The sequence below is a fragment of the Diorhabda sublineata genome, chromosome 4, assembly GCF_026230105.1.
Source record: "Diorhabda sublineata isolate icDioSubl1.1 chromosome 4, icDioSubl1.1, whole genome shotgun sequence".
In the NCBI taxonomy this organism is placed as follows: Eukaryota; Metazoa; Arthropoda; class Insecta; order Coleoptera; family Chrysomelidae; genus Diorhabda; species Diorhabda sublineata.
In genome coordinates, this window is record NC_079477.1 from 15,068,796 (window position 1) to 15,078,942 (window position 10,147).

At 31.7% G+C, this 10,147-nt stretch overlaps 1 protein-coding gene across 1 annotated transcript in view; it reads right to left on the reverse strand.

Moving 5' to 3' along the window:
* The window catches only part of LOC130442546 (homeobox protein abdominal-A homolog), a 146,654-nt gene extending 137,140 nt beyond the window's left edge, over positions 1–9,514 (reverse strand). Inside the window, exons 1-2 of the mRNA XM_056776734.1 lie at positions 8,657–9,514; positions 1,200–1,232 (exon numbers count right to left, since the gene is read on the reverse strand). Coding sequence (XP_056632712.1) covers positions 1,200–1,232; positions 8,657–9,320 — 697 coding nt within the window. The 5' untranslated portion in view covers positions 9,321–9,514. The remainder of the gene's footprint in view (positions 1–1,199; positions 1,233–8,656) is intronic.
* Positions 9,515–10,147: the final 633 nt, after the last annotated feature.

Genomic DNA, 10,147 nt, shown 5'->3' on the forward strand with positions numbered 1-10,147 from the left:
GTTATCATCGATCATATGATTATTTATGAAAGCAGCGAGTAACGTCCAAATGATTCCATGCGCTAAGCACTTTTAGAATAATAATTTCATAACTTTTTCTCGATTTCTTCTTCTACAGTTGAATAGTTCTCTTATATGTACTAGTATATGAATATTTCATTATGGAACGATCTTTGTATAACGTTAAATCTAATGAAATCAATCAGTTCGGAGGCAATATCAGATATGATCAATGTGAAATCAAGTTGTTTAGTAGAAATGATGCGTACTACGTATAAAAATAGAATTGAAAAAATACGATTTTTGTTGCACTAAACATGAGTTTTCGAAAGTATCAACTTTAGGGAGAAAACCAGCTGCCCAAAAATAAAATTCAAGCAGACGTACTAATTGAGAATGATTTGTATGGTTTGGTTTTTTATGCAAAATCTACAAACGTTTTCTCATTATATAGCATTTTCTTTGAATAAACTGAGTGCTATGGACAACTATCGCTTGTTTCAAATGGAATTAGAACATAAGACACTGTGTTAACATAAATCTCTTATTATCTTTTCATTATTCACTTATTATTAAGCTATAAGCATTTGAATCAATTTTTGATTACTCTCTAGATAACCTCATAATTTACAGTTGAAACGGCTTCTTAGATAATAGTGAAAACAATACGGATACTGATAACAGTACGTCCAACTAATACAGGACGTTTGTGTGCATTTTTTTAGTTGACTTTTCATCCACATCAGTCAAATAACCTTCATCTTGTAAAATTACTTTTATGAGAAAAGTTATTTTGGGAGTTGCACATTGCCAGATGTTGTATTCATATAATTTGATCAAAGTGAAATTATTATGTTTAACCGATCGTACAGCCTTCCTAATAAAGAAAACTAAAGCAGTATTATGCATGTAATGACCATCAGTCATGAAATGGTATGCTACAATCAATACATGAAACATTTGGTACTATTTTTCATGTTATTATACTCGTGCAAGTAACAATTTTTGAAGATAATTTTTGTTGTTGTTAATTAAATGAAAATCTATAATTAATTAACACTATATCTAAATACACTATTAAAATCATCGTCTATCGTCTTATACCAATTTCAACCACAGCAATGGATAGTTATATACTTAAAGTCAACTGAAATATATGAAATAAATAAAAAAAAATGTATATGTACCATTGTACTCACCACAGACGACCCGATCAAAGGGACTCATCCAGTCTAAAAAAGAAAAGATAAGCGTTATCATTAGTACGTTTAAATATGTATATTAATAGTACATTAAAATGGATAATATTCATGTTATCAGTAAAGTTATGGATGTTTTTGTTAAACTTTTGCTTTATAAATGATATAATGTTCGACTAAATACCCATATAATTTTCACATTCGAATGGGAATAGATATATTCTGAATATTTAAATGAAGGGAAAGTACAAAATTTCTCTATCAAAATATTTCGTTAACGGGGCTCCTACTAAATAATATATATTAATGTCTTCAAAAATGAAGGTTCATATAAGTATGAAGTACTTTATGCATCTCTTTTATGATATATTAGAAAAAAAATATTTGCATAGTTCGGAATAAAGACCAGGATTGAATAATTAAAAATTTTTTTTAGGAGAACTGAGATAGGAATTAGTTGCAAAGTTGCTAAGTCAGAAGTTACTATATTGAAAAAGTAGAGGTGGTTAGGAAATAAATTGTATCGAAGCAATAAGAAAATCATTCGTTAATTCTGGTATAACAAAACTAAAGAGAAAATATTAGATAATTTAATAAGGAGAAGTATAAATTGAAAGAGAACAAACAGAAAACTAAGAAGTTATAATTTCCTATAAACAGTAAAAACAGGAATTCCATAGATATCAAGACGATAGATGAGAAAAGTTAATAAATAGAAAGAGTGAGTTCATCTAAGACATCTTAAATAAATATGTAGGTGAAGAAACTGCTACGAATGAGAAAATATTGCTAATAGATTTTAGTCATGCATGTGACAATAAATTGGAAAATATTATTGTAAAGTTTTTTATACAGTTCAAAATCTTTGTTTATAGGTACAACTGAATAGGAATTCTTTGAGTAAAACAAAGTGTAAGGATTCTGGCCAGTTCGATAATTTGATATAAAATGATGTCTCGGCATAGAGGGACACTATCAACTAAGCAGCTGTAGGTAAATTCCAATTCTTTTTCGCATATTTATTTTTTTCGTCAGCTAACCGGTCTCATCCAGGACGACAAGTAGGTACTCTAGTTAACTTGGACAACTCAGTATAACTTTAATAAATACCGCTTTATTTTGAAATATACACTTCACGTTGTTTAAAGTTTATTAGTAATCCGTGATAATAATGGAGAAAATTTATCGAACATATGTGATAAAATAATTGAATGCCTCAGCTCCACTAACATAAAAGATGAACTGAATTCTATTTTGTTTGGAACTATGAAATATTGGATATCACAGTTCAATTGAGACATTACAAGCTGTCAAGATAAACATCCTAGTAGTCGATCAAATGAGATAACTGCCCCAGAAATAGTGAAAAAACCCACAAAGCGTTGCTCGGTTATGAACGAGAGCGCACGATCTAGTTGATAAAGTTGGAATTCCAAATGAAGCGGTGCATTGTATATTAATTCAAAATTTAGACTTGAGAAAGCTATATGTTAACGTTGGTTAAACATGGGGCTATCACTTCATACCCGACAAGATCATAATATTGGTTTCAAAGGAGGGTCAAAGGATCTAAAAAACGTAAACTCCGTTCTATATGGAAGCAAGCTTATCTGAAATAACCAACAAACACGGCCACATTTTTCTATGAGGAAAATTTTGTTTCATCAACACATTGCATCAGTTCACACAAATGCGTTATTGCAATGACCGAAATTATTAAAAAGAAGTCTTAATTGCATCGCTTGCACCCTATTTTCCAGATTTATTCCCGATTAATCTATTTCCTAGCTTTACTCAACGGTAAGCGATTGAGAAGTGATAACGAAAGATAATGGCGTTTCAAGGAGTCATACTGATGACATCGAAATTATCAAATATCGTTAAAAAATTTATGAAGATGTTGTGATAAATATACGAATTTTTTCACAATATATGTGTTTTCTTTGTTGGATAGGGTAATTTTGGAATTTCCGTCGTAAATCCATGGGGAGACTCTACTATTTAATTTGTTCACAGTGGCGCATTATATCAAATATGTATCGAACAAAAAGTCTGTCTCAAAATTTTATCTACACTGCTAACATAAATGTCATGGTTTAATAAAAGACATAAGAGAGAATGTACCACAAGTAATGAAGTCGATTTCTCAACCTGAGTTATGATTAAAGGATTATATTTATTATTATTGCATGAGCTCTTCCTTCGAAAGCGGCAACGACATAATGGATGAATGAAAACAGTTGTTTGTAGTTATCTGGATATTTCTAACCATCTATTTATTCTTGTCTTAAATTGGGTTTTCTTATCATTCAAATTATTCTGTCAATACATTAATGTCTAAGCTCCCATAACGAAGTTTCGCACATTTTATCACATTTCCTTGCGAAATAGGTATAATATATATTAGTATCAAGGGAAGATATTTATATCACTTTGTATATTTGTGAAATTCAATAGCGGCAATAGTTATAAACCTTTCCTAATTAACTGCCACATTTTTTAACTGCAAAACGTTCAACTCCACACAGTGAAACATTCGAAGAAAAAGTAATTATCGTAAATATTATCGAGAATTCTGTCAAAATACGTTTCTAAAATATTCACTTACTGCAACCGACAAGGCATGAATATTGGTCTCGACTTTTAAAGGATTGTTATGAAGCAAGTGGATATTAAATGTATCTTATGTTGTATATTTGGATTATAGCAATCTGATGGAACGAAAATATCTGTAAATCCCGAGCAATTTCCTTATCCATTAAAACTTATCCAAATGTATGTATCCTATCATTTTTACAGAAACTCTGACAAGCGATAGAAATGTATCTCCTATTTTTAACCACAAGTTTACCATCAGTCTTTTTCCCAAAATCACCTTCATTTCCTTTTCTATAACGAGACGAGATTTTAATTCTAATTATCCATGAAGAAGAAACCGAAAATAGTAATTTGCACAAATCAGCTTTCCAATATCTGTTTTTTTTTTCATATATGAATTAATACGTAGGAAATATCGATTATCGATATATAAATCGTAATTTTCTTTTTCGTTAGGCAAGTATGTCTTGAAGTCCTTTGTTTTTAATGTATTTTCATTTGTTTTCATATCATTATCTTTCTACTTACGTATTGATGCATCACATTGAGTAGTTCCCAATGTTTTCTTAATCTTTTCAAATTCTTAGATATTTTATGTATCCTGGATTTTTTACATAGTCCCTTTTTGATCTCCAGTCGTTTTCTATTCACTATTTTATGCAACATCATGTATAATTCAAATAAAATCCTGATTCACGAAGTATAGAAATTCGATTCATTATTTCGATCACTGAATCAAATTCGTGAGAAGATATTGATTTGCTCCTGTAGAGCTATTCATCTAATTCAAAATTCAAGTTTGGTAAGATGAAGATCTTATACAAATCGACGTTATCTCGTTACTAAAATTTTGTACAATTTTTAAGATAGTTTTTTTATTTATATTAAAAGTAAGCACAAGAATAATTCGAGTAGTGCTGGCGGTGTAGAGATGCCTGTAGATATTTATTTTGAACTACTGTATGCTGTTGTGTTCGATAAAGATGTGCCTTTGTAGCTGATTCCACAGGCTTGAACTTCTCCAAAGAAAGGAGTTCCGATAAATGACGTTCTGTGCGTCTGCAGACAAACTCTGTGTTCATGAGCCACCTGTCAAGTAGGTCTTGCAAATACTGCTCTAGGTGACATTATGTTAGGCAGCTCAGAAAAGTATCTGTCGTAGTACTACAGATAAAACACAGCCAGGTCAGCGTCCTTTTGTAAACGCTCTAAGCTGTCCAAGTTTCTGATCGACTCTGGATCGCCTATTGCTCTCTTCTGTATTGAGTCGAGCTTTCTCAGGGTATGCTTGGGAGCCTAGCTCCAAATTGGAGAGAAATATTCCAAAGATGGACGAGTTTGAGCCTTGTAGAGAATTAAAAACTGTCGTGGAGTATAGCTTTTTGGCCTTAAAAACTAATTCGGCTAAGACATGTTGCTCTCAACCTCAACACCCAAATTTTGAACGAGAGATATATTTACCACACCCATGTAATATGCTCCACAAATTACTAAAAATTAAAGGGATTATTTTACGTGTTTAAACTATCATTAACCCACTTTCAATTCAAGTCAATTTATCGAAAAAATAGTTTATATAAAATCAAATTCAACTTTACGCGTAGATTTATAGCTTAACCTTTACTTTAAAGACAACTAGAGAGTTATTTAATTGATAAAAGTGTTGAAATTTCATATCTTAAAAACCAAAACACAGTTTCGTTTATCTGCTTTCCGTCGGATCTTGAACAAACGAACGCGTAAATTTAATAGTAGCGATTCAAAACCCATAAAAATGTTTTATTGCTTGTACTAGCCCTTAAAGTTACTCTCGAATATTGCAGTTTATCAAATTGAATCGTTTTTAAAGACAGATGTCTTGATTTATGTGCTCATTATATTAAAGATCCACGCGTAAAAAATATTCTTATCAAATAAACAGTGGAATAAAACAGATGAAAAATGTATTATTGATTAAAAATCATAGATTAGAGAAAATAACTGGAGTGAAAATAATTTTTCAATATCCTATCTAGGCTTGAACGAAGGACGGCAAGAGGAGCGTACAGAAAAATTCATTCATACTACTCTAAGAGAACTGTGGACTTAAATAAAGTGTTTAAAATCAACGCATTTAAATCATTCGGTCTTTTTTCACAATAATAAATTTTTACGTGACCTATGGTATTTAACTCTGATGTTTTATTGCATAAAGTATGAAGACTAATGCTATATAATTCAAATTTACAATTTCAAGAGATACAGATCATTCAGCTCTAAAATAGATTCAATAAATCGGCTTCAGCTAAAACAATCTATGTACATTTTGTCTTCGGTTAGGTGAAATGACCGTTGTAAGAAATGAAAAATTATTATTATTTTCATAGGTTCGAACCTTTTTAAAAAAGATAATTTAGGTTTTGCGAAATCAAGTAAATGTAATTTCGAGACACTCATTTTTCTGCAAACTACCTTCTATGTAGCAAGTATAATAAGTTATTGGGAAAAAAATCAACATTAAGTTGTCTGCTATAATTTTCATTTTTGATTACAATGAAAAATTTACACTCGGCTTATTGCTAATGGCTTAACACTAATTAGAGGTAATAAAATAGAAGTAATTTATGAACAACAGATTAAATGGCTCCAATTGTCCTTATATGAGTGCATTTTTCAATAGATACACCTCGGACTTGTCCAAAAGTAACTTGTTCTATAATATTTGATCAATCTGCTTGAGTTATTCTGTTTTTAATTATTCCACTATCTTTCGGAATGTGTTCTTGACAAATTATTTAATTTACCCTTTTCCGTACAGAAAAATCCATTATTGTAGGGTCTGGTAATTTAGCAGGTCATCACGTCACACTCATTGTCCTAAGCCAAACTGATTATTTAGACTTTTAGTACTTATTTGTGAAGAATCAGCAGGGCTACCGTCATGTTGAAAGAAACGAGTCTGTCGGCTATTTAAGAGAAGTTCCACAATTAACCTTGGCGGAATTTTCTAGTTCCAATGCTACAGCACACCAAACTTGCTTGCTATAATTCTGGTAAGGGCACTGCCTAGACAGCTTCAGAATAGCGAAACACCATTTGTGATTAAAGTCAGTCAGAAAAAAGTATCAATTTATTATGAAAATATCCATTATCTAAAATAAGCTTCCCCAAAGACAAACTGAACTTCAATCACCTTCTTCTAGTAAACCTGCCCCAATTTCATCATAAGTTTTTGTATCTTTCTTCTCATAATGTATGATTTCTATTGTAAGAAATCTATCGAGTAAACGGCGAGCAATACTTTTCTTCATTTCAGTATACTTCTAACTTAACAAAGCAGATTTATCGATCTTTCGTCGGTTCCATAGCATTTAATCACATAAAATTTTTCCTTTAATTTTATCAATATTGTTATAGAAACTACTTCACTTTTTCTTGATAATCTTTGTTAAATTAACATATTTGACTAACTTATTGTCGTTTTTACTATATAAAGGGACTTTTGCACTTTTTTCCAGTTGTTTTGAAAATTCTCCATATTTAATTCTTTTAAAATAAAATTATGTCAGAGACTAGTCTTTAATCAACTCTAAGAAATGAGCATTTGAATCGAGAATTTTTCTAGCTTCTACAAGTCATTTCACCTATACAGGGATATAGTATAGGTACCTTTTGATAGCCGAACCAAAAATCGGCAATAACTCTCCTAGAAAAATTTTTACCAAGCAATTAACGATGATAATGGAGCAGCATAAGAAATCTAATAATGTAATGGATACAAACGAAGACAACGAAATTAACAATTTTTGATTTTTACAATATCTCTTAAAAAGAAAATTTTTAAAAAATCGAAATGAATTTGTTATCATTTTTATAAAAAAATTGAATAAAAGAACCCAATAAAGCCGACAGTTATAGCTAAGTAAAAATTATTTGAGTAATTATGTGAATTGAATATATCAAATACAAGGAACCTAGAAAATAGCTTCGCATCTTAACCGCATTTTGAAATTTTAAGTCAGACTGAATTTCGAGGCAAGGGAAACATGACATGCAAGTTTAAAATAATAATAAGTTTATCATTGATTTAATGGAATGATAAGATAAGGTTAGTATAATTCGTTTCTTTCAATGGGAAGATATTATTATCCATTTTTTAGATCAAAATAATTTTATATTTGAGATAAGTAATACATGCGCATTATCATTATTCTCTTTTACCTACAAAATTAACTATTAAACGAATACATATACCCAATAAGTACAAATAAATATTGAAAAATACACACAAGAGTTGTACTTCCAAAAACTATAATTCATGAATGAATAATAACTTTAATATTGATCGGGTAAGTATGAATGAGGAAATTGGCAACAAATTTGAATCATTTTCAATTGACTAAATTATAAAAGTATATAATTTATTTTGAAGTCGCAGTAAATTTTGGAAACTGTATTCAAGTCGTAAAATGAGTTTATACGAAAAATACAAAAGAAGTCACATAAATATTATCCGATGAAATATTGAGCGATAAAAAATATTTTAATGTCATATGGTCGTATGGACCGCATGACATACTTAATAAAACACAAACAAATACGCATGCGTCATAATAATATGTGCTTACATTAAAATAAAATGAAATTATTCACTATTATGAATTTTACCGAAAATTCTATCAAATGATTGATGATGATCGTCAACAAATCGCTATTTAGTACTAATAATGGATATTTTAATTATTATAAATCATTACTCGGTGATAAAACTAAATAGTTTTGATAATAATGCAATAAATGTTTGTTTAACATCAAATAATTGACAATTATTCCAATAAAACCGATAACTTCGTTTATTGGTTTATTAACATAATAATTACCTGTGATTGACATCCAAGGATATCTTGGAATATCTGGAATAGGTTGTCCTCCGGGTGCGGTAGTTTGTGAACAAGAAGTCAATGGATCTACGACAGCTGAAGCTGCTTGATGATAAAATTGTGCTGCTACTGCCATAGAAGCGGATGCTGCACTTACAGAGCTCGCTGCCGCTGAAACTGCCGCTCCATTTTGATGGTGATGTCCCAATGTATAATTTACCATAGAATCTGTGGGACCAACGTTACCGGTTAAACCAGCCGTGTACCTGCAGGATTTATCGGCGGCGGCATCGACAGCCGCTGCTGCAGCTAAAGCGGCTGTACTTGCACTTGAAGGAAAACCTCCTGGAACCATGCTGCCCGAAGCGGCGGCCGCTCCAAAGGCTGCAGCCGCTACTGCTTGTTGTTGATGATGATGATGAGCTGCCGCCGTCGCTGCTGATACGTAAGGATACATTCTAGAAGCAGGTGAAGTCGAGGAAGCGCTACTATTCGAATGTTGAGGAGAAGAACCACTAGGTGAACCTGATGAACTGTAGTTGACAACGGACGCTAAGCTTGCCTCAATTGAAGATGTGCTTACTGGACTTTGAAATAATTGCTGATGATGAAATTGTTGATGGTACTTAGGTAACATACTATCAATAATAAATTTGGAACTCATTGCTGTTGTGCAAGGCTCCAATCACTACACCCTCGCGCACTATATATCATAGTCTGTGAATGTAATACGGCGGCACACGCTTTACGTTTACGACCGGCCACTTAGAGTAATAATATCAACAACGCCGTTTAACCCTATTGCAGAGTATTTGTTACGCGTCCTTCTCCTCTACTTCTTCGAATCCTTTATGACCCATGTATGTTCAGTCTATAGCCCTCTATGCCTTATCCGCGGTACTAGAGCGTAATGGCGCCCCTCCACGACCGTGCCAATCCGAGCAGGTGCTGTGCCGTCCAATGAGAGTTCATCGTTTCCAACTCGGCGGGCTCGCGGCGGCGTTCGATACACGCCGGCCCTCACCCACGGCATTCTAGGATTCTCTCTCGGAGACGAAGCTCCACAGTTTACAGACAAACCGATATACATACTTATACTAGTTGTTTTTGTTAATATATATCACATATTCCTCATATAATTCCCTACAAATTAATTTCATATTGAAAACAAATGGACATTTTTTTGTTATCTATCATTACCGTCAATAATAATTGTGATAAAATGTAAATATTCGAGTTGAAAAAATTGGAATTATATATGAACATTCATTATTCGTATACCAGGTGTGTACAAAAATGTCTGAAAGTAAAGTACTGTCAACTTGATACAAAATTAACATCCTTATTAAGTAGTAATAGAATGTTATACAGTGGTATTTAATATACAAATAAATATACTGTTAGTGAAATTATCATCATCATCAGGTCTCATTCACACATATCTAATCGATTTTCATACATTTTTACTGCATTTACAATATATTTCTATAC